Source organism: Paroedura picta, chromosome 7, assembly GCF_049243985.1.
Source record: "Paroedura picta isolate Pp20150507F chromosome 7, Ppicta_v3.0, whole genome shotgun sequence".
NCBI classification, from domain to species: domain Eukaryota; kingdom Metazoa; phylum Chordata; class Lepidosauria; order Squamata; family Gekkonidae; genus Paroedura; species Paroedura picta.
The window spans coordinates 4,856,220-4,879,191 of record NC_135375.1 but is presented as its reverse complement, the minus strand read 5'-3'; the positions used below and the strand labels follow the sequence as shown (position 1 = coordinate 4,879,191).

General features: G+C 59.3%; 1 protein-coding gene across 1 annotated transcript; it reads left to right on the top strand.

Moving 5' to 3' along the window:
- Nucleotides 1-12,580: 12,580 nt before the first annotated feature.
- On the top strand, nucleotides 12,581-17,075 carry LOC143842011 (uncharacterized). Its single transcript, XM_077346600.1, has 7 exons — nucleotides 12,581-12,693; nucleotides 13,542-13,720; nucleotides 14,411-14,491; nucleotides 14,585-14,647; nucleotides 15,740-15,822; nucleotides 16,201-16,275; nucleotides 16,881-17,075. The coding sequence occupies exons 2-6, from the start codon at nucleotides 13,571-13,573 to the stop codon at nucleotides 16,271-16,273; spliced, it is 450 nt and encodes a 149-aa protein (XP_077202715.1). The 5' UTR covers nucleotides 12,581-12,693; nucleotides 13,542-13,570; the 3' UTR covers nucleotides 16,274-16,275; nucleotides 16,881-17,075.
- Nucleotides 17,076-22,972: the final 5,897 nt, after the last annotated feature.

The following is a 22,972-nucleotide window of genomic DNA, read 5'->3' as shown; positions in this document are numbered from 1 at the left end:
CAGCAGCCTCCAGAGGGGCATGAAGCCCCACGCAGTCCCAAGCAGCGGCAAAAGAGAAGGAGGGGGTGGGAAGCCACAACGTGTGTCCTGAAATCCTCAGTAAAGGAAATACTGTGAACACTTTCCTTCTTAACACACCCGATGGTTTCTGCTATGAGTTCATGTATTCGTTTCATGAAAGAGTACTGGGTTTACCGAGGATTTGGGGACAGGTGCTGCGGTTCCCTCCGCCTCCTCTCCAAACAGTTGCTGCTGAAGGTTGCATGTAGCTTTATGCACAGCTGGATATTGTTACTGGATTGCCTCCCGCTTGTCCTACCCTCACTGGTTTTCTGAATGCTATCGTGGGTGTTTGCATGCATGCACGGTGGCTGTGCCTTCCCTTCTTCTGCCCTGTATGCTGCACATCCCCTTCTTTTTCTCTCTGCGGATTGCCTAAAACCTCATCTTCCTGGAGCAGGCAGACATGGACGGGGGGGGGGGTGTGTGAAAAAGGAGGGGAAGCAGAACAGGCAGTTCAAGCAATCTGATCTTGCATGGCTCCTTGCATCCACACTTCTAAGAGAGGCTAAAATCTTCTGACCTCCTGGGATAAGAATCCGACATCCCTATTCAGCCCTGGGGGGGGGGGGGTCCATTGTTCTGAATATATGAATGAACTCAAGTCATGTCCCCCTGATGTTCCTTTGTTTGAGAACAGCCTCTCCTAGGGTGGCTGAATGCCACAGAAGGGGAACAGAGTTGTTGGGCTCCAGCGGTCTGTGGGCATCAGATCCAGCTGTTTTCCTGCAGGCTGGCCTAGCTGCCCACTGAAGCCGCTTGGATTTGATTGTGCACCCCTGTTTCCACCCCTCAGGCTGTAGAGCCCAGGACGGAGCCCTCCGGGATTCGTAGAATCATAGAGTTGGAAGGGACCTCATGGGTCATCTAGTCCAACCCCTGCACTGTGCAGGACATTCACATCCCAATTGCTCCTCCACTGTCACCTCCACCCCCTTGAGCCTTCACAGAATCAGCCTCTCCGTCAGATGGCTCTCCAGCCTCTGTCTGAAAATCTCCAATGATGGAGAACCCACCACCTCCCATAGAATCAGAATCACAGACCTCCTGGGTCAACCTTCACAGCTCTCCATCAGATGCCTATCCGGCCTCTGCTTTAAAGTCTCCAAAGATGGAGAACTGTACTTGATTGTGCTGTACAGCTTCAAGGGGCCCCAGGGGGTGGTCCCCTGACTTGGGCACCAGATACCACAATCGGCTTGGTCAGCAACCCAACCCATAAAGCTCCATCTGCTTCACCGACTTGGCTGCATGTCTGCTGTGCCTGGCAGCAGCTGCCCACGGTCCCAGGCAGGGCATGGCTTTCCCCACCACACCTGAGGCCTTGAGGCAGGAGGCTGCTCCAGTGGCCCCCATCCATGCCAAGGGACCCCGATATTTAGGGCATTTCAGAGGGTGGACATCCTGATCTGCACCAAAACTGTGACTTCTGAACCCAGCGGCACCTGAGAGACCCACAAGCTGTTCAGGGTCTGAACTTTCTAGACTGCGTCTCCAGAGCCCTGAGGAAGGGCAGGTTGACCCGCAAGAGGCTCATTTGGGGTGGTCATGAAGGTGCTAATGGACTCGAACCGAGCGATGCTTAGGAAGAAACAAAACCTGCCAGACGGGCATCTACAGAGATACGGGGATCCCGAGGATCCCCCCGTTGGCCATTCATACTATAAAGATAGGAAGGGGGGGGGTCCTTTCTCACCTTAAAGACCCTGCAGAGGCAGCTTTAAAAGGGGATTCCGCAGATTCAAGGCGGAGAGATCTACCAGTGCCTGCTGGCCACGGGTTCAGAGGCAGGTTACAGTAGATGAGCCACTGAATTATACTGCCAGGAGGCACCATCAGGGTTTGGCTTCAGCCTTCTATGTTCTGTGGCTGGACCTCTGGAGGACCTGGTTGGCCACGGTGTGAGACGGGAGGCTGGACTGGAGGGACCCTCCCTGGCCTGACCCAGCAGGGCTCTTCTGAGGGTCTTCTCAGGGGAAGGCCTCGGCCTCTCTGCCCTGTGGCTGGCCCTGCAGAGGGACTGGCTGGCCCCTGGGTGAGATGGGAGGCTGGACTGGAGGGACCCTCCCTGGCCTGACCCAGCAGGGCTCTTCTGAGGGTCTTCTCAGGTGAAGGCCTCGGCCTCCCTGCACTGTGGCTGGCCCTGCAGAGGAACTGGCTGGCCCCTGGGTGAGACGGGAGGCTGGACTGGAGGGACCCTCCCTGGTCTGACCCAGCAGGGCTCTTCTGAGGGTCTTCTCAGGGGAAGGCCTCAGCCTCTCTGCCCTGTGGCTGGCCCTGCAGAGGAACTGGCTGGCCCCTGTAGAAGGGTAGGCTGGACTGGAGGGAACCTCCCTGGCTTGACCCAGCAGGGCTCTTCTAAGGGTCTTCTCAGGGGAAGGCCTCGGCCTCTCTGCCCTGTGGCTGGCCCTGCAGAGGAACTGGCTGGCCCCTGGGTGAGACGGGAGGCTGGACTGGAGGGACCCTCCCTGGCCTGACCCAGCAGGGCTCTTCTGAGGGTCTTCTCAGGGGAAGGCCTCGGGCTCCCTCCCCTGTGCCTGGCCCTGCAGAGAAACTGGCTGGCCCCTGGGTGAGACGGGAGGCTGGACTGGAGGGACCCTCTCTGGCCTGACCCAGCAGGGCTCTTCTGAGGGTCTTCTCAGGGGAAGGCCTCGGCCTCTCTACCCCCTGGGTGGACCTGCAGAGAAACTTGCTGGCCCCTGGGTGAGATGGGAGGCTGGACTGGAGGGACCCTCCCAGGCCTGACCCAGCAGGGCTCTTCTGAGGGTCTTCTCAGGGGAAGGCCTCGGCCTCTCTGCCCTGTGGCTGGCCCTGCAGAGGAACTGGCTGGCCCCTGGGTGAGATGGGAGGCTGGACTGGAGGGACCCTCCCTGGCCTGACCCAGCAGGGCTCTTCTGAGGGTCTTCTCAGGGAAAGGCCTCGGTCTCTCTGCCCTGTGGCTGGCCCTGCAGAGGAACTGGCTGGCCCCTGGGTGAGACGGGAGGCTGGACTGGAGGGACCCTCCCTGGCCTGACCCAGCAGGGCTCTTCTGAGGGTCTTCTCAGGGGAAGGCCTCGGCCTCTCTGCCCTGTGGCTGGCCCTGCAGAGGGACTGGCTGGCCCCTGGGTGAGACAGGAGGCTGGACTGGAGGGACCCTCCCTGGCTTGACCCAGCAGGGCTCTTCTGAGGGTCTTCTCAGGGGAAGGCCTTGGCCTCTCTGCCCTGTGGCTGGCCCTGCAGAGGGACTGGCTGGCCCCTGGGTGAGACGGGAGGCTGGACTGGAGGGACCCTCCCTGGCTTGACCCAGCAGGGCTCTTCTGAGGGTCTTCTCAGGGGAAGGCCTCGGCCTCTCTGCCCTGTGGCTGGCCCTGCAGAGGGACTGGCTGGCCCCTGGGTGAGACAGGAGGCTGGACTGGAGGGACCCTCCCTGGCCTGACCCAGCAGGGCTCTTCTGAGGGTTTTCTCAGGGGAAGGCCTCGGCCTCTCTGCCCTGTGGCTGGCCCTGCAGAGGAACTGGCTGGCCCCTGGGTGAGACGGGAGGCTGGACTGGAGGGGCCCTCCCTGGCCTGACCCAGCAGGGCTCTTCTAAGATTTTGATGTTCTTAAGGTTGCTTTCTTAAGAATCCTTTAGGATGCTTAGGGCTGATCCTGCGTTGAGCAGGGGGTTGGACTAGATGGCCTCTATGGCCCCTTCCCACTCTAGGATTCTAGGATTCTCGGAAGGTTTGAAAAGTGTCCTCTTTGGCCTTCCTCTCTGATGAGGAGCGGATGTCACTCTCATAATGCAACATCACACTTCTGGCCCCCAAGGCCTTTGCCCTGCAGGGAATGCCCCTCTCCTGTTCCTCAATCCATGTCTGGAGCCAGCAAATAAAAGAACCTCCCGTACGCAGCTGCCGCCGGAGAGCAGGAGGGGCACACACGGGCCTGGCTGCCTGGAGTCTTCTTGGGCCGCTGCACGTAGACAGCTGGAAACTCCCTGCCTGCCCTGGGCCTGTTTGCCATCTTCCCCAGGACTTCCCCTGTGCTTGGCGCCCCATGGCCTGAGCTGGCCTTCTGGGAAACAGAGGGAAGAGAGAGACACACGCTTGCTGGGCCTGGGGAGGGAGAGCATGGGGGAAGCAGGGAGCCTTTGGGGGGAGAGCCCCAGCCTTCATTTCTCAGACAATAAAAGGAGCAGGAAATTTGCGGGGGACGGCAGGAAGTTGGCAACAGGAAGGTCGCACAACCTGAGGAGATAGCGGGAGGAACTAAGGCTGGGGGGGGGGGGAGGCCACAGCTGCAGGACAAGATCAAAAGACCAGTCAGAGGGAGACCCTGTGGCTTCCCAGGGACGGGGGGGGGGGGGGCAGGAAGGTCTGGCCTCTTGACTCAGGAGCCTCCTGCACCCAGCCTGTCAGTCCCATGAGGGAGCCCAGAGCGGGGAGCAAAGGGAGAGCCAGCTGAGCCCCTCTGGAATCTCCCGTGGAGACTCTCTTCCGCAGGGGACCCTTTGTCTGGGGATGCTCAGTGGGCCAGTCTCTTTTCCCAAGGCATGTTGACCGAAGAGAGGCTCCAGATGTGCCTGGACCAATCCACATGGATGGAGATAGCACCAGCAGAAGTTAGCCATGCCAACCTCCAGGGGAGTCCGGGGGAGTCTCTGCAATCCTGGCTCCTCTCCAGGCTACAGAGATCAGCTCCCCTGGGGGGCTCCATGGCAGTGCCCCCCACTGAGCTCCCTGTCTGCCCCAGGAGTCTCCCAGCCTGGCTCTGGCAACTCCACACCCTCACCGCCTGCCTGCAGGCCACCCTAGCAGAAGGCCATGTTCTCATGAAGGGGGGGGGGGACTCTGCGGCATTCTCTGCTTTCTGACCCGGGTCAAGGTGTGCACACCCCGCAGGGAGGGTTTTTTGCTGCTTTGTCTTCCAAGTTGCAGTCGCTTAGACCTGTAGTTTCTGATGCTACCCCACAGGTTAACGAGGGTGGTTGAGGGGTTGGGCTCCCTGCCTTACAGGAGTGCTTGAGAGAGCTGGGAACGTCCCGCTTGGAGAAGAGCTGTGTTTATTACTGAAGAGAGACAATGCCCTCCACATTTCCTGCATCTACTAAATGAGTCACTCTATCAAAAGACAAGGGTGGGGGGGCGGGGGGGGGGGAGAGAAACAAGCTTACTCTGGCAGGGCTTATCCCTGAGAAATCCATGTTGACTTTGACTAATCTCTAGGTGCTCACACCCAGCCTGCCTCATGATCTGTTCCTGGGCCTGATCTTGAACAGACTGGGCTGTAGTTATTGGGAACATATCCCCCCCCTTTTTTTTTTAAAGAAATGGGGACCACCTTGGCCCTCCTCCAGTGCAGGGGGACCTCCTCTGTCCCCCAGGACTTCTCACAGAGAATTGCAAAAGGTGCTTCTGAAGTTTCCTCTGAAGTTTCCTTTCAGCACTCTTGGGCATCATGGATCAGGCCCTGGACAGCCCCTTTATCATTCTGTAGTTTAGCCCTTCCCCAATATCCTCTGCCTCATTTCCCCCTGGTTGAATATCTAGTTCCTCTTGAGGTCTAAACCTCCAGAAGAAGTTCCTGACAGTCAGAGCGGTTTCTCAGTGGAACAGGCTTCCTCAGGAGCTGGTGGGTTCTCCATCTTTGGAGATTTTTAAACAGAGGCTAGAAAGCCCTCTGATGGAGAGGCTGATTCTGTGAAGGCTCAAGGGGGTGGCAGGTTACAGTGGGTGAGCAAGGGGGTTGTGAGTGTCCTGCATAGTGCAGGGGTTGGACTAGATGACCCAGGAGGTCCCTTCCCACTCTAGGATTCTATGATACACTGAAGCAAGAAAGGGGTTAAACACGTCTGCTTTGTCACCATTTCCTGCTCCTGTTTTCACCTGGGAAATGTGTGTATGTGGGGGGGGGCTGTCCTTCCATTGACCCCTTTGGAAGAGCAATTTGGGATGGTGGCCATGACTTCTACAGAGCGACGGTCTGGGAGCTGCACCACAGCCCCCAAAGATAGGCTGCCTAAGGGCGTTCTCTTGCCACCCACAGACTGCATTGGGATAGGGTTGCCAGCTCTGGGTTTGGAAATTCCTGGAGATGTGGGGGGTGGAGCCTGGGCAGGCTTTAAGGCCAGAGAAGCATTTTGCAGAGCTGAACTGATCTTGCTCATCTTAAGATCAGCTATAAAAGCAGAGGGTATCCAGGTGGCACCTGGAGGTTGGCAGCCTGACACAGGGGCCTCTTGACAGCAGTTCTCCACCTCTGATTCCTGGCAGAGCTTCCCTTGGATTCTCTGGCTCTCCCCCAAGACCTTCTCTTCCAAGGGGGTCTCTGAGGCGATTCTCAAGGGAACAGTTTCAGCTCTCTGCTGGAGGGAAGCCCAGGTGAGCTGACAGGAAGGCAGGGAGCATGAGGGTCTAAAACCAGAATGCCATGGGGCAGGTCACAGAGAGCTCCAAGGTTGCACAAGCAGCCTGGGCCTCCTAGCCCCCAAGTTAATATAGGTTGTTTGCAGCCTCACTGTCCTCATTCTGCAATGACTCACAGCCTTCAGCCGGCAGCAGCTGTCTTGCTAACCAGTGTGGTGTCTTTAAGACTGGAGCATTGCTTAATTGGCTCAGGTGAGCCAGGTGGGCTGACCAGACAGGGAGCTGCAGCTGGAGGCTGGGCAGAGGAAGGAGAAGCTTCTGCAGCAACTTAGATTCCAAAGCCCTGGTTTGTCTTCTTCCTCAGTAATCTCAGGGCTCTCTCAGCCTCTCCCACCTCACAGGGTGTCTGTTGTGGGGAGAGGAAGGGAAGGTGAATGTAAGCCCCTCCTTCATATAGAGAAAAGCGGCATCTAAGAACCAACTCTTCTTCTAGTTTAGTAACAGCTTTGTGTTTTGTTGGCAGCTGCTTCTTAGAATCATAGAATCCTAGAGTGGGAAGGGACCTCCTGGGTCATCTAGTCCAACCCCCTGCACTATGCAGGACACTCACAACCCTCTCACTCACCCACTGTCACCTGCCACCCCCTTGAACCTTTGCAGAATCAGCCTCTCCATCAGATGGCTTTCCAGCCTCTGTTTCAAAATCTCCAAAGATGGAGACCCCCCCCCCCCCCCCCCCCCCGAGGAAGCCTGTTCCACTGAGAAACCGCTCTGTCAGGAACTTATTCTGGATGTTTAGACGGAAATTCTTTTGAATTAATTTTATCCCATTCATTCTGGTCTGTCCCTCTGGGGCAAGAGAGAACAACTCTGCTCCATCCACCATATGGCACCCTTTTAAATGCTTAAAGATGGTTATCAGATCCCCTCTCAGTCATCTCCTCTCCAGGCTAACCTTTCTTCATACGTCTTGGTCTCCAAACGCCTCACCATCTTTGTTGCCCTCCTCTGGACACATTCCAGTTTGTCAACATCCCTCTTCAACTGGGGTGCCCAAAACTGAACACAGGACTCCAAGTGAGGCCGAACCAGAGCAGAGTAAAGTGGTACCATCCCCTCCCGTGATCTGGACACGATACTCCGTTTGATACAGCCCAAAATCCCATTTGCCTTTTTAGCCACTGAGTCCCACTGCTGACTCATGTTCAATAGATGATCTACTGAGACTCCCAGATGCTTTTCACACATGCTACTGCCAAGACAAGTCTCCCCCATCCTATATTGGTGTATTTGGTTTTTCCTACTTAAATGCAGAACTTCACATTTGTCCCTAGATCTTGAGCCTCTCAAGATCATCCTGTATTCTGATTCATGTCTGTTTGTTTTTCTAAAGAAAAGAGTGTGTTCCTGCACCCAGCTGATCGAATAGCCCTGGCAGGGTGCCTAGAGGGGCCTTCTTTGTGGCCCCCAGCCTTTTGGTCTCCGGGGGGGAGGGGGGAGCCTCAGTGCCCGAAAGTCTTGGTGCTCTTGGTTTCTGTTCTGGTTTTTGAGAGCAGCGATTTCTCCTGAAAGGAGAAGTCACCGGTGACCCTGGCAAAGGGCAACCAGGGAGGTTTCCAGACCTGCGCAGTTGTCGGGAGTGATGGTGCTCAGGAGGTGGAGCGTGTTTATCCAGGGAAAACAAAACTGTACTTTAACACCGCTCAAAGCAGAATTTACAGCTCTGGTACAAGGGGTATAAAATGCCCCCCCCCCTTTAAAAGAGACACGTGGAAAAGAAGGGCAATGCCTGAAGCACGAAGGAGGCTGCTCTGCTCCCTTCAAAGCCCGGCCTCTAGAGCGTCCAAGGAGCCGGCTGAAGAGATGTTGGACTTATTTCCAACCTCAAACGAAAGTGTCTCATGCATTTTTACTTTCAGTAGCTTAATTTAAAATCAGTCTAATCACTCTTGCAAAGAACACACCTAAAAGGATCACAAATGATACAAAAGAATTGCATATGTAAATAAAGTCAGAAGCAGAAATCCATGCAAAATATCCAAGATGAAAAACAAATGTGAGATTCTCACCCAATTGTTTCCAGAAAGATTAGAGCGTTTCCTGCACTCCACACATGAGAGATTCCGGCTGTTTGGGGGGCGGCTCTCTTAGGCAGGACCAGTGACATGAAGCCCCCCTTAATTTGTCTCTTCGGATGGTGTGAGGGGAGCACTTCTCTGAGCTAGGAAAGGTTTCCCATAGAAATATACGGATCCAAACAATGATCAACTTGCTCAGAGATTTTTCTGGCCATCTATTCAAAGCAGCTCTTCTCCAAGGACAGACCATAATTAGAGAGAGTAAAACTTAAATGGATTTTTCAGATTTGAAATCTTAACGGAATTGATCAGGGGGCCTGAGGCTCAGATAAGGGTCCCAGGTAAGGGACTGAGACCCTTGGAAGGCAGATGTCAGGTTGCCACCTTGGTGGGACTACAAGGTCAACCCCCTCCCCCCTTGCTGGTGCAGGGGCCACAGTGCGAACTGGGCCCTGGAACTGCAGTTGATCCATAGAAACACTGGATCCATTGCAGGTCTTCGGCATCCGGTCTCGGTGACCCAGGGCCTGGGCTGGGACAGGAAGCAGCAGCCCCCATTTGAGCTGCCCGTGCTCTGCAGGGGCCACAAAGATCTCTTGAGAACGGGCTGCAGAACTCTTGCCAAAGTCTTTGCAGAGGCTGCTGATAGGGATCGCCCTGAATCAGACCGAGGAACCAGCGTGGGGGCGGGGTTAAGAGCGGCGGCTTCTACTCTGGCAAGCTGGGTTGGATTCCCTGCTCCTCCTCCACCTGCGGTCAGCTGGGTGGCCTTGGGACAGTCACAGTTCTTTCAGAGCTCTCTCAGCCGTACCCCCTCACAGGGTGTCTGTTGTGGGGAGAAGAAGGGAAGGCGAATGGAAGCTGCTCTGAGTCTTCTTTGGGCAGTGGAAAGGGGGGTATAAACACCAGCTCCTCTTCTGTCCCATCACCAGCTGCCTTTCAACTGGAGATGCTGTCGGGGGCTGAAGCTGGGACCTTCTGCACGATGTGAGGAGCAGAGGCTCTGCCACTGAGGCACAGCCCCCCCCCCCCAAAGCGTCCATGAACCTGCCTCCCCCTGAAGACACCCCTGGGCAGCACCTGGATCTTTCCTGCCCCATCCAAAGGGCAAGCCTGCCCTCTAGTGGAGAACCCAGGGGCTGCCGGGAGGGAGGAGGCGGGGGCTGGAACCCCTCTGGCTCCTCCGCAGCCTGTTCTGGTGGCCTCTGGGAGAGAGATGAGCTTGGGGGGGGGGGGGGGCTGCAGAGAGATTGACTGCCAATCAAAGTCTCGGGGGGAGCCACCATAAATTGGCTCATATCTGAGATGTTCTCCCCATCTCCTGCCCACCCCACCCCACCCCCTGGTGTGTTCTAAAGCAGCCCTCGGGTGCAAAGGGACTGAGCCCTGCATGCTGGGGACTCCCAGGGGGAAATACAAGATAACTGGGTTCAGGGAGGAAAATGCCCTCTCAATAGCAGCCTAATGGAGAGCCAGCGTGGGGTCGGGGTTAAGAGCGGCGGCCTCTAATCAGGCAAGCTGGGTCTGATTCTCCACTCCTCCTCCACATGCAGCCACCTGGGTGACCTTGGGCCAGTCACAGTTCTGATAGAGCTCTTTTCCCAGAGCAGTTCTGTCAGTGCTCTCTCAGTCCCACCTACCACACGGGGTGTCTGTTGGGAGAGGAAGGGAAGGTGATTGTAAGCGGCTGTAAGACTCCTTTGGGCTGAGAAAAGCGGGTGATAAACACCAGTTCTTCTCATTCTCGTTCTTGTTCTCGTTCTCCTCCTTCTCCTTCTTCTCCTTCTCCTTCTTCTCCTTCGTGAGCATATGGCTGTTGAAGTTCAGAGCACCCCTTCAAAGGACAGGACTATTTTTTGCTCGTGGAGTTGGCAGCCCTCCGCCCACTGGCTGCTGAAGGGCCATCAAAGCAGAGCCGCCAAGCCCCGTGGAATCCCACCGAGCCCTAAAATAAACGCAGCAGCTGCAGGACGGGGCCTGGGTCTCAGGTGACTCCCGGAGGGCAAAGAACAAAGCAGACGGGAGCTGGGTCAAGGACTCTAGTGGGGGCTGGCTGGGCAGGGGGAGAGGAGGACGGGGGGGGGGGGGGCAAAAGCACACGATGTCTCCCTTGTGTTTTCCGAGCCTGGAAGGCTCAGTGCTGGGTTGGGGCCGGGGGAGTGTCGACTGCCTGCCCACTCCATTCTCCACGTTCAGATCGCCCCTTCTGGTGACATTCCTCCTTGCCCCCCCTCCCCCAGGGAGAACCTGGCATCAGGCTGCTCTCCTGCATATCAGGGGCATAATCCTGGGGTGGGGGTGGGGAGGGTCAGATCAGGAAGTGCACCTCCCAAGCCTGAATGGCGTGCAACTTAAAACTGCAGAATTGGTCAGGAACTTGGGCATAGTCCTTGACGCTTCCTTAGTGGAAGCTCGTCTTACAAAAGGAGCTCAACTGGCATATTTCCATCTCTGCCAAGCCAAGCCACTCGCGCCCTGCTTGGCCCCAGAACACCTGGCCACAGTGATCTATGCAACGGTCACCTCTAGGCCGGGTTACTGCCACTTGCTCTACGCAGGCCTTCCCTTATCCCTGCTCTGGAAATTACAACTGGTCCAAAATGCAAAGAGCCTCTTGTGGCGCAGAGTGGTAAGGCAGCCATCTGAAAGCTTTGCCCATGAGGCTGGGAGTTCAATCCCTGCAGCCGGCTCAAGGTTGACTCAGCCTTCCAAGGTCAGTCAAATGAGTACCCAGCTTGCTGGGGGGTAATGATTGGAGAAGGCACTGGCAAACCACCCCGTATTGAGTCTGCCATGAAAACGCTGGAGGGCGTCACCCCAAGGGTCAGACATGACTCAGTGCTTGCACAGGGGAGACCTTTACCTTTTACCAAAATGCAGCTGCTCGCATCTTTACCCAAACACCATGGAGAATCCGCATCGCCCCAATGCTTCCGCAGCTGCACTGGCTACCAGTTGAGCACCAGATCAGGCCTGAGGAACTGGGACTCTCATTCAAGGCCATGTACAGTCCAGGTCGTGTGTGCCACAAGGACTATCGGCTTGTCCATGCCCACTGAAGAGTGGTACGCTCAATGCACCCTAACAGACTGGCCCCAAAGAAGCTCACCAGGGCCTTTTCAGCTGTGGCCCCAACCAGATGGAATAAGCTCCCCAATGAGATCAGGGCCCTAACAGAACTCAAGCAGTTCTACAGGCCCTGCAAAACAGAGCTTTTTCGCTAGGCTTTCGTCTACAGCAGGGGTAGTCAACCTATGGTTCTCCAGATGTTCATGGACCACAATTCCCATGAGCCCGTGCCAGCGAATGCATTTTCACTTCCTGTTGCAATGACAGCGCCCCTGGCAAGAAATCATAATCAATCTAAAACACTAGTCTCCAGGAGGGCCAAGAAATTATTAACTTGGCCAATGAATGGACACGCAGTTGAACAAGGGTGGACCTTTAAATACCTGGGGATCACCTTTCATCCCTCCCTCCCTCAGTGGCCATTCCAGCCATCAACACCTCCTGCGGTAGAACAGGTGCTGTAGCCAGATTTCTCTTCACAAAAGGTGGACAATACATTCCAGCCACCGTCCAGCTTCTGCCCACGTTACGTTACAGCCCCCACCTATGTGGGGTCCTTGCACTACCCGGTTGGAGCCCCTGCAGGCTGTGCGTCTTCCGCGCCTTCTTGGAGTCCCTGCATGAGTAGCTGGTTTTACAGCTCATCTCCAGGCCACAGGATCAGTTGTCCCCCTGGAGAAAAGGCTGCTTTGAAGAGTAGACTCCATAGGACAATACTCTGTTGAGGCCCCTCCTCACCCCAAATCGCACCCACTCCTGGCACCCCCCCCCCCCAGGGCTCCACAGCTGACCACCCCAGCGAAGAGGGCTGTGACTGGCCCAAGGTCACCCAGCAGGTGACTGGCAGGGGCTGTGCAAGGGGCTGGGGTTGCCAGAGCCGGGAGATTTGGGGATGGGCCCTGGGGAGGACAGGGGCCCTGGGGGGATACATAGAGCCCACCCTTCCAAGCAGCCGGCTTCCCCGGGGGAACTGATCTCTGGCTTTGGCCGCCATCTGGAGGTCCAGAACCACGGAACTCTGGCGCAGCATTCTGAAGGCGGGGAACGGACGCCGGCAGCCATCTTGGCCCCTCTCCTCCCCAGCAGGACGGCACCCAGGCCCCCTCTGCGCGCTCAGGGGCTTTGCACCGCGTTCTCCCCGTCAGGGGTCTGCCTCCCAGGTGCTTCCTTTCACCCTGCCCCCCCCCAAGCATCCTCTCTCCCCAGCTCAGAGGAGGCCCCTGGAAAGAGGCTGCAGCCCAGGGTGGGCGGGAGGGAGGGAGGGAGGGGGGCTGCCCTGGCGGGTGGGCTGGGCCCGCTCTGGTCTCAGTCATCTCGAGGGGGTTTGAAAGGCAAATGCCCCTCCTTGTGTGCGGGGGGTGGGGTGGGGGGGGGAGAGTAGAGGGATCTCCTGGGAATCATGGGGGGAGGGTGGGATCCTCAGTGATGCGTCTGCTCTGCCTGCACACGGCCTCAGGCAAAGAGTCGGGGAACATCTAAGGTGACCAGATTTTAACACTGGTAAAGCGGGACACCACTGACCGGGGGGGGGGGAGGGGTTCTTGATTAAAAAATTGGTCTATAGGGAGCAACAAATATTTTCATAGAATGCATAGAACACAAAAATAGTATTGTAATATATATTTTAAAATTTCAACCTTACAATTTGCCAGGTGCTCCCAGATGTCCCTCCAAAAGTGGGACCATCTGGTCACCTCAAGGTCATACAAAGTCCCTTTTCCGTCCTGGACCCTGGAGAGCTGCTCCCTGTCAAAGCAGACCAGACGGGCGTTGGGGGGGGCACTTGAAGAGGGGCAGGAGGGAGGAGACCCCCATCTGCATCAGGCCTCAGTGGCATTTTGAAATCCCTTTGAAATGGGACCAGCATCCACTGGAAACCCAGAGGACCCCACCAGGTCCACCTGGATGCCATGAGGGGTGGGGTGGGGGCTGATTGCTGTCTTTGGAGGCATGAGGAGTTGGTGGGTGCCCACTGGCCGGGTGCTGACCCCAGTCCTGGCCTCCGCAGGGGCTTCCGTGTGGCTCCTGTCATCGGCCATGGCCTCTCTGTTGACGGAGATGTACAGCCTCAGTGTCCCCACGGGGGATGCCGACTGCTCCGTCCTGGACAGGAGCGAGAGGATGGCCGGGCTCCCCTGGGACCGAAAAGGCAGCCTCAAGGACCTCTTGGGAGGGGGCTCCTGCCAGGTCAGTGTCTTCTAGCTGCTGACGGGAGGGGGGGCTGGACTTCATGGGCAGGGGGGGCCCAGCCACAGGGCAAGGTTTCTTGGCACAACACCGGAGGGGCTGGTGGCAGGAGGGACTTGGCTCAGTGGCTTGCCGGAGGTCCCAGGGTCAATCCCCGGTCCTCCCGATGGAAGGTTCTGGCAGGAGGTGACGTGAGAGGCTTCTGCAGGAGAAACCGGAGAACAGCCCTGGCTCTGAGGGACCGAGAGTCTGGCCCGGGAGGTAAGGCCCCCTCAGGTGGCCTGCTGGACTTTCAGTGGCCGGCACTGGACAGACGAACCTCAGAGAAGCCTTGCTGGATCAGGCCAGTCGTCCACCTGTCCCTGCCCCCCACCTCCCACAGTGGCTGCCAGCTCCTCTGGAACAGCCAGCGAGAGAGCAGAGAGGCCGAGGCCTTCCTAAGGACCTCGGGAGAGCCCTGCTGGGTCGGGCCAGGGAGAGGCCATCTAGCCCAGCCTCCTGCCCCACACAATGGCCAACCAGTTCCCCTGGAACAGCCAGGGACTCTCCCCATGCCTCTGGGCCTCGAGATCTTGAGCATCTCTGGGAGGGCTCCCTGCAGGCGAGTCTCCCCCGGTGACCCCCAGGGCTGGCACCCCTGTGCTTGGCGCTCCCTTGGCAAAACCTGGGCCTCTTCCGATCCTCTTCCAGCAGCACAAGCAGCAGCAGCTCCTCCAGGGAGGGACGCGTGTGGAGCACCGTCTGGGGCACGGAGGGCACTGTGCAGCACAGGTAGGAAGGGGGGTCAGGCCCAGGAGGCCATGGGGGCACCTTGCCCCTCTTCTGGGCTGCAGGCACCCAGTGACGCCCCTTTTGTGACCCCAGGGAAGCCTGGAGGTGGGACTGGCCTTGCGGCAAGAAGGCAAAGGACAGGAGCCTCCCCAGCAGGTAAAGGAGGCGGGGAAAAGGGAGGTGGGCCTGTGATCTGGCACATGCGTGTGCTCATGTGTGCGCCTGTGTAGTGGTCCTTTCGCTTGCTTTGCATCCAAGGCCCCAGGGAGCTGCTCCTTCTCCCAAGCACTGGCCGCTCCTAGAGGGCTGGGGCTGAGATGGAAGGGGCCTGGCTCCCCCCGTCCTGTCCTGCCAGTTTCAGCATTGGATAGTCCCTGGATAATCTCAGAAAGACGGCCTCCGGGTCCCGTATTCACACAGCATTTGGTCGTGAATAGCTGACATACATTTTATGCTGGGCCTAATATGAGTTTTGCCCCCTTGTGAAACCTGGTATATTTGGCAGGGTTTTTTAAGGGTGAGCAGTCGGGAGGGAGGGAAACAGGCCCCCCCCCGTGCAGCAGTTTACAGAGCCCCGTGTTTTGTGTGTGTGTGTGTGGGGGGGTGGTGGCAGTTGCTCCCCTGCCCCACCCTAGCCGTGGGCGTGTCCTCCAGGGGCTCATGCTCTGGAAAGGAGCTGCTGGCCAAGAGCCCCTTAAGTACATTGCTGAGTTTATAGCCTGGGAGAGGCTGGCTGCAGTGACCCCACAGGCATCCTGCTGGCCACAGGGGCGTCTGCCTGTCAGAAAGAGCACCTGCATGGAGCAGGCTGGCTACCAGCAACCAGTCACTATGGGGTTTGTGCCCCACATGGAGCAGCGCAGGCCGGGTGTGTCACAGGAGAATCACTTGGCACACATGTGCAGGAGGATCCAGGGTGTGGACTGCGCATGCATCCAGTGCCCTTCAGGAAGGGGGCTTGGGTGTGGGAAGCAGGCCGATGGGAAGGGGGTGGGGTCAAGAAGAGCCACGCCCCTTTGATGTGGCCAATAGACAAAGGCCGTGGGAGGGGCCGAGAGAAGGTGTCCCTGGTGCTTCTGTGGCCCTGGCCCAACCATCTGTGGTGGAGATGCTGAGAGGGGCATTGGCCACGGGACCTGGCGGGGGGTGGGTGGGGGGTGGCAGTGTGTTTGGGCACCAGAAGGGGTCGTGCCCCTACTCGTGCCCAGCCAAGGGAGAATCACCACTGGCACTTTGCCCTCATGCCAGGGTGGGGAGCTCCTTGTGCAGAAGAAGAGGCTGGATTCGGGCAGCTGGCAGCTGGACTTTGAATCCCAGTCAGACTGTGAAGAGTGAGTAGAGAGACCCCCCCACCCCCCGTTTCCTGGGCAAGGCCGCCTGCACAGAGCCGTGACTGGGGTGGGGGCAGGCAGCGCCTTGTTGGGTCCCACCGTGGGGGGCGAGGGTTGCCTGGCTCCAGGTTGGGACACACCTTGAGATCTGGGGGTGGCGCCTGGGGAGGACGGGGATCCCAGTGGGGTGCAAGGCCCCCGAGTCCACCCCTCAGAGGCCCCATTTCCTCCAGGAGAACTGGCCTCTGTCATGGGGTGAGCTGTGACTCCAGGAAATCCCCAGGCCCCACCTTGAGGTTGGCATCCTGAAATTGCTGGAACCCCCCCCCCCCAGATTGGACCCTGCTTGACCTTCTCCTTCCTCCCCCTCTTTCCCAGGATCCATTGGGGCTGTTTCTACTTCTTCCCTTGGCTCCGGATGTGGAGGAGAGTAAGAAGAGAACGGCTGTAGCTGTAGGTGGCCCTCGACAGGAGACCCCCCCCCCAGGGCTTCAGGGAGCTCATGGACAGCGGGGAGATCTCTAGCAACGCAGGGGAGTCAGAGAGGGGGCCGAGGCCAGGGTGGCCCAGCAGGCATCAGGGTCAAGGTATCTCCCTGGACCCAGGTGGGTGGGTGTGCTCAAGGCCACAGCTCTGAGAGGCCAGAGTGCAAAGCGTCTGGCATATAGGGTCAGTCGGAAATGGATCCAGACCGGACCCACAGGGGCGTGCCAGCTGTGCCGTGAGGCCATGGCCCCATTGCCCGCCTCCATCGGCAAGCAGGCTTCCCTTTGTGCTTCCCTGTTGTTCCTTGAACGGCCCCCTCCTGGCTGCCCCACAGAGCAGGGCCCAGTCCTTGTTGTCCATCTGATGCTTCGGCAGTCCAGCCCAGCCCCACCTCAGCCCGTCCCGTGAAGAGCCAGCCAAGGGGAGAGGCAGCCTCAGGGACCACCCAGAAAAGGGCTTGCAAGGGAGTGGCTGAACGCGGGTGGGGCGGGAAGTGGCCGGTAGGTGTGAACAGCAGGGTCAACCCCCTGCCGCTTGGTGTCCCTCTCACAAGGTCTGCCTCTCCCTCCCAGCCTGACGGACCCCACGCGATGTCCGGCCGTCAGCTGGCCCCCGAGGCTCTGCCCGGCTCCTCTCAGCACTGCACGGATCGTGGAGGCTGCATCCGAGGCTGCCCCGTCTTGCATCTGAGAGCCCCCACGGGGCTGGCCGCTCTGAGGGCTCTGAGCCACGCAGCTGCAATTGGTGGCAGAATAAAACGTCCTGATCGACCCTCTGCCTGCCTGCCTGCCTCTGTCCCCCCTGGCTTGGCCCTGGCCAGCCCAACCTCATGAGATTGCTCAGCTCAGCAGGCTCAGAGTAGCGACACAGAGGCAGGCTGTGGCAAACCGCCTCTGTGCCTCCTTCGCCTCGAAACCCTTACTGGGTCACCACTCACCAACTCTAACTGGACCACCCCTGGCCCTGGCCAAGCCAGCAGGCATTTTTCTTCTGTCAGCAGGAGGCAAACCTTAGACATGTCGGGAGCAGCCTGATGCCCAGTGAGAGGAATGGAGTAGCTTGTACGCCCAGCAGTGACTCTTGGGGGTCCCAGGCAGAGACCCCTTTAGCTGATGAGGTCAGAGTGGAAGCAAGAATCCTCTGCATGCCAGGGTCCGTCCCCTTCTGTTAGGCGTGTGGCGTAGAGCTGCCATGGTCAGGAAGTGTAAGAATGTGCAGGGGGGAGCCACACTGACCTCCAGGGTCCTCGAAGGAGGGGCTACTAATCAGGTTTGTGGATGACACCAAATTGGGAGGAGTAGCAAACCCCAAAAGATAGAGTTCGACTGGATTTGAACAAGCTGGAAAAGTGGGCCAATGAGAACAAGATGCAATTCCCTAAGGAGAAGGGCAGAGTTCTACATCTGGGCCACACAAAAGAGCAGCAGGCAGGCTGGGTGGGAGAGACACTTCTGGGGAGCTGGGTGTGCTGCCCTATCTGGCCGCACCCAGTGGCAGCTGGGCGGGAGGTGCCCTGGCTGCAGAGCCAGGCCTGAGTCACCCCACAAGAGGAAGGTCAGTGTCCAGTCTGGGTCGTTCCACCTACCCAAGCAGAGTCGGGGGCGAGGCAAAGAGTGGCCGAGGGACAGTCGAGGTCAGGACCCAGAGGAGCGGGGGTAGTCGTCAAAGCCAGTCCAGTTACCAGGAGCAAAGTCACGAGCCGTATGCCAAGGTCAGGGAAGCCGATAGGGAACCACACAGGAGTTTGCAGAGCCAAGATAATCAGAGCCCGACAGGAGGGATTCTGCACAGATTGCACCCACACCAGAATGCTGCTGCAGCCCTGCCTAAAAGCAGGGTCGAGTGATGCCAGCTGGGTGGAAGGGGCTGGGACATCACTCTCCCAAGGAGATGAGTGGTTCCGGCTGGGACATCACTCACTCTCCTCCGAAGCGGCATCAGCTGTGTCTGGTCTACGCTGACATGGAGCCAGCAGCCTTGCGCTTCTACATCTCACCCCCTCTGTCTCAGGGGCCCAGCCAGCTCCTCCGGGCTGCCTTCTGACTCTGGCTCTGCTGGGACAGAGTGTGGGCACAGGACCAGCTCCGCCCTTTTGCTCCCTGCCTGACCTGCAGTCTGGCTGCCCAGATGATGGCTGCAGAACAGCTGGCTCTGGTTGCTGGGGCAATGCCTCAGGGGGCCCAGGAGGCATGGGGGGGGGGGAGAGATGACACCCTGGGTGTGAATGAGATCTCCGGGTACTTGGGGACTGGAAGCTAAAGACGAACACAGAGTGGGATACTGCAGTGAAGAAGGCAAATGCAGTCTAGCAAGAGGGGCATCACACCACAACCACAAGGCTGTTGCCACATTGGTCAGAGCCCACCGGGAGTCTTGGGTGCAGTTCCAGAGGCCACCCTTCAAGAAGGACGTGGCCAGAGCAGAGTCGGTGCAGAGGAGGCTCCGGGGCCTGGGGACAAAGCTGTTTCTTCTGGTGGGGGCAGCCATATTTTTGTCCTTCATTTTGGGTCCAAAGGAGGGCTGCTCTGTCCGGGCAGGGAAACCCTGGGCGGGAACCGGAGAAGCCCTGCTGGATCCCTCTGGGTCAGTTCTCCAGGGTCCCTCTGCTGCCCTCGGACGCTGGACTCCACTAGGGCAGAGCTGCTTCTCCAACCTGAAGGCTGCCCCTCCCTTCCTTTTGGATGGCCCAGAGAGGGCGGGGAGGGTGGGAATGAGATATGACTCACCCCCCCCCCCCCAAGTGGGATGCCCTGCAAGCAGCAGGCCTGCTCCGAAAGGATTCCTCCCCCCCTTCCCCCCCCCCAAGCAAGCCACACAGCCTGGCCTTCCTTCATCTTTATTGGAGTGTGAGCCTGACACACAGTCGGGCCTTAGCTTATGGTCACGGGGTCACAAGGAGTCCAAACCTCCGGAAACGGGGCCAGGGCCGGAGGGCCAGCCGGGGACAGGGAGGGCAGGGGTCACCCTCTCTCCTTCTGGCCAGTGGGCCTCTTTGGAAATAGGGAGCCCGGGGCACTGGGGGGGGGGGCTGAGCCAGGTGACAAAGGGTGCAGATGACCAGAATGAGGGAGTTTGCGTAGGCGTGCCTCGGTCGGGCGTGTGCTTGGAGTGTGTCTCCGTCCGTCCTGGTCCCTGGCAGAATGGAGCTTCTGGGCACAGCTCATGTGGCTTCCGGCAGCGGGAGGAAGAGAGGGGGGGACACAGCAGGACCTTGCAGAGGGCCCCGCTAGCTGCTGAGAATCCCCCACCTCTCTTGGGGCCTGGCCCATGAACGTTTCTGGCCACTTCCTGCCCCCCCCCCCTTCCCCGCCCTGGAGACAGAGGCCCACTTTGCAGAAGGGGGGAATGGCTGAGGCTGAGGCTGTAACTCGCCTGCAGGGATCCCACAGCCAGAGCCCTTCCAGCCCATCAGCGACCCCCTAGCATCCCTTCTGCCCGGGAATGGTGGGGCTGCCTGTGGGGTTTATGGTGCGGCAGGAGAGCTGCTCTGCCCCTTCTGCCCCTCTGGCCCATGAGCTGAACCAAGCTGTGCAGCCTCAAGGGAAGGCCAGGACAGCCCCCTCCTCCAAAGCACACAGGGGCGCTGCCCACTGGCCTCCCCCCCTTCCATGGGCCTTCCCGGCTGCAGTCCCAGCCGTCCATCCGGCCTGCCCGTGGGCGGAAAAGGGAGCAGGGGTCCCCCTGACCGCCCCAGACTCAGGACCTGCACCAACACAAGGCCTGTGGGTGCCGGCTGGGGGCTGAGCGAGCGCTTTAGCTGCCTCCCACCCCGAGCGTCCCCCTGCCTGGCTTGGAAGGCGGCTTGGAGCCCCTCGCTGCCTCTGGGCAGGAGAAAGTGTTCCCGGTTATTTTTAGCCTCCCCTCGCCCCGCCTGCCATCTGGCGCCTGCAGCCCACAAAGTTTCCACCCAGCAGCCTCCGGGCCTGGCAGCAGCCAGAGACGCCACACCGCAAAGCCAGGCCCCGTCCCTGCTCCACTCGCCCCCCGGCACTGAGGTGGCCCACCCGCCCGCCTGCCTGCTTGAGCCACTGCCCGGAGGGGCCCACGGGCAAGGGCCACAGCCGCCGCCGATGGAACAGGCCGGTCGCTTGTCCCCCACGTGGGCAGGCCCCTAAACACACGCCCACGCGAGCCACGCATAATCTGCAATGCAGGAGCCCGTTCATGAACGCCTGGTGAAGATGCAGCAGCCCTGCTGGAGCAGCACAAGTCCCGTCGAGACCAAGGCTCCCCAACCTGGGCCGCTGGGCCCCACGGCACATGGCAACCCCCGGCTGTCTTTGGAAGGACTCCTGACTCCCCACCGGAGACTGGATTGGCTGAGCAACCACCCTCCCCACCCCTGCGGCAACCATTTCGTGGCTAGCTCCACCTCCTGCTGCGGCAGCCCCTTGGGGACTGTGCCCACCATGCTGGGTCCGAATTCCATTTCGGGCCCCTCACTCTGCTTGCCCTTCTCCACCTCTGGGGACTCCTCCCAGTTGCCTCTCCTGCCATCTCAGCAGGGCCGACTGTGGCACTCCCGAGGTGCTCCTTGCTCCCTGGGGGGCAGAGGCTTGGGCCCGCCCTTGTCCAACTGTAGCAGACCTGGAAGCTCAGCAGGGTCAGCCCTGGGAGACCCCCGAGGGAGGCCAGGGCCGCTGGCAGAGGCAGGCAAGGGCAAGCCATCTCCTTTCGGACCCAGTCTCTTCTTGGCCTAGTACTTGGATGGGAGACCACCAAGAAGGCAGCCCACCCCCGAATGTCTCTGGCTTGGAAATCCCTGGTCAGCGGCCCTGGCTGGGATAGCCTAGTCCAGGCCAGCCTCTCAAGAGCGTGGAAGCTAAGCAGGGTCAGCCCTGGTTGATCCTTGGGTGGGAGACCACCTCTGCACACGTAATGCATTGCTTGGAGACCCCCTGAACACACTTCCCACCCCCACCGGCACACCTGCAGGACGGCCGGACGGTGGGTCCTCCATGCATCTTTGGGCTGGCTCAGGGCGCCCTCTCCAAGGGATGGCTGTGGGATGGCTGTGGGGGGTGGCCTGCCCTCCTCTCCCCCTCCTTGCCCTCCAGACGGTCCTTTGCAAGGGCATCGCAGCACTTGGAGGCCGGGGGGCCCTTGGAAGATTCCCCCCATCTGCAAGCCCTCCCAGTCCGGTCGGGGGGCCTTGACCCAGCCACGGCTTCCCTTTGCAGACAGCCTGCTTCAGCAAGATGACGCCCACATCTTTGCCACAACTTGTGCAAGGAAAACTGCAAACATCTGGAATTCCAGGCTGGAAAAGCCCCCCCCCCGTGCACCCCTCCACACACACACACACACACACACACAGTACTGAGCCCCACTTCCACACCACACCGCCATGGTTGGCACAGGGGGGGGGGGCAGGATTCCCGCAATGCTCCGGCACAGAGTGCAGGTGAGATGGGGCTGCCCTGCCCCCCCGGAGTCCTTTGGGCTGGCATGCCGGGCCTTCCCCTGCCCCAAGGGTCACGCTGTAGCTGCGGGGGGGGGGGCAGGTGGTGCTAGATGCAGGTAAGCCGGGGCAGCTGCACCTGTCCTTCCACCCCTGCCTCCTGCCTGGGCCGCGCTGAGTGGCCCTGCTGCCTTTGGCCGGCCTCCAGGAGAGACCTCGGAGTGGAAACCTTGGCTTCAGGCTGGACGGCATCCGGAGACAGCATTGGTCCTGAGTCAGGAAGGGCCGGTGGGATGGAGCCCAGGCCAGCACGATGCCCGTCCTCCTCCAGGGCTCCTTCCCAGGGGGTCCGTGGGTGCAGGGAGGTCTGGGGGGCTCCTGTCCGTGCCATCACTCTGGGGCCCAAAAGCAGCTGCGGATGGCGAGGTCAGTGATGCCGTGCCCCTCTTCTGGGGGGGAGGGGGGGCTGCCCTGCCAGAAGAGGACCAACTCTGGCTACAAGATCTGGGCTTCTGTGGGGAGAGGAAGAGAAGAGGGTCGGGGGGGGGGGGCTGTCATGTGAATCCTGACACTGAGGAGCCACAACTGGCGTGGGGGCCGGGGCTCGTGGGCTGAGCACCAACTCCCTCCTTCCCCTGCAGAGTCCCTTCCGTTTCCCCCCCTGCTTGCCCCACCCCCCTCCCGGGAGCCAGGGGTCACACTCACTGGCAAGGCCTTCATGTGGATGGTGGCCCGAGAGCAGGTCGTGGTTTTTCGTGGCCTCTTTGCTGTGCTTCTCATCCGGATCCTGGAAGCCAAAGCGGAGAGCGAATGAGCGATGTGGGCCGAAGGGCCGCCAGCTCGGAGCCTCTGCCGTGCTTCCTCTCGCAGCTCCCTCACGCCAGGGGGAGGCGCATGGAGGAGCCCCGGGCCCTGCAGCTTTGCCGCTCAAGCGATGTGGGCCGCATCCCCTTTATTTCTTCCCTCTGCTACGTTTCTGGCTTGTCCCTTTACTGCACGGTTGGTACCAGGACAGAGAGGGCTGAGGTTCAGTCATTTCCTTTACTTATATACCGCTTCTCTCCACAAGGGGGACCCAAAGCACCTTGCATAGCTCTCCTCCACTTTCTCCTCACAACACCCTGTGAGGTAGGGTAGAATCATAGAAACATGGCGTTGGAAGGCACCTAAAGGGTCATCTAGTCCACCCCCGCACAATGCAGGAAACTCACAACCACCAGCCCACCCACATTGACCTCAATGCTGTGCCCAGATGATGCTACC

What these genes read in the sequence shown, in the direction of transcription:
- LOC143842011 (XM_077346600.1), top strand. Translation starts at nt 13,571, where the DNA reads ATGGCCTCTCTGTTGACGGAGATGTACAGCCTCAGTGTCCCCACGGGG. An exon ending in GAGGGCACTGTGCAGCACAG is followed by an intron (nt 14,492 to 14,584) that starts GTAGGAAGGGGG and finishes TTGTGACCCCAG; the next exon opens with GGAAGCCTGGAGGTGGGACT. An exon ending in GACAGGAGCCTCCCCAGCAG is followed by an intron (nt 14,648 to 15,739) that starts GTAAAGGAGGCG and finishes CCCTCATGCCAG; the next exon opens with GGTGGGGAGCTCCTTGTGCA.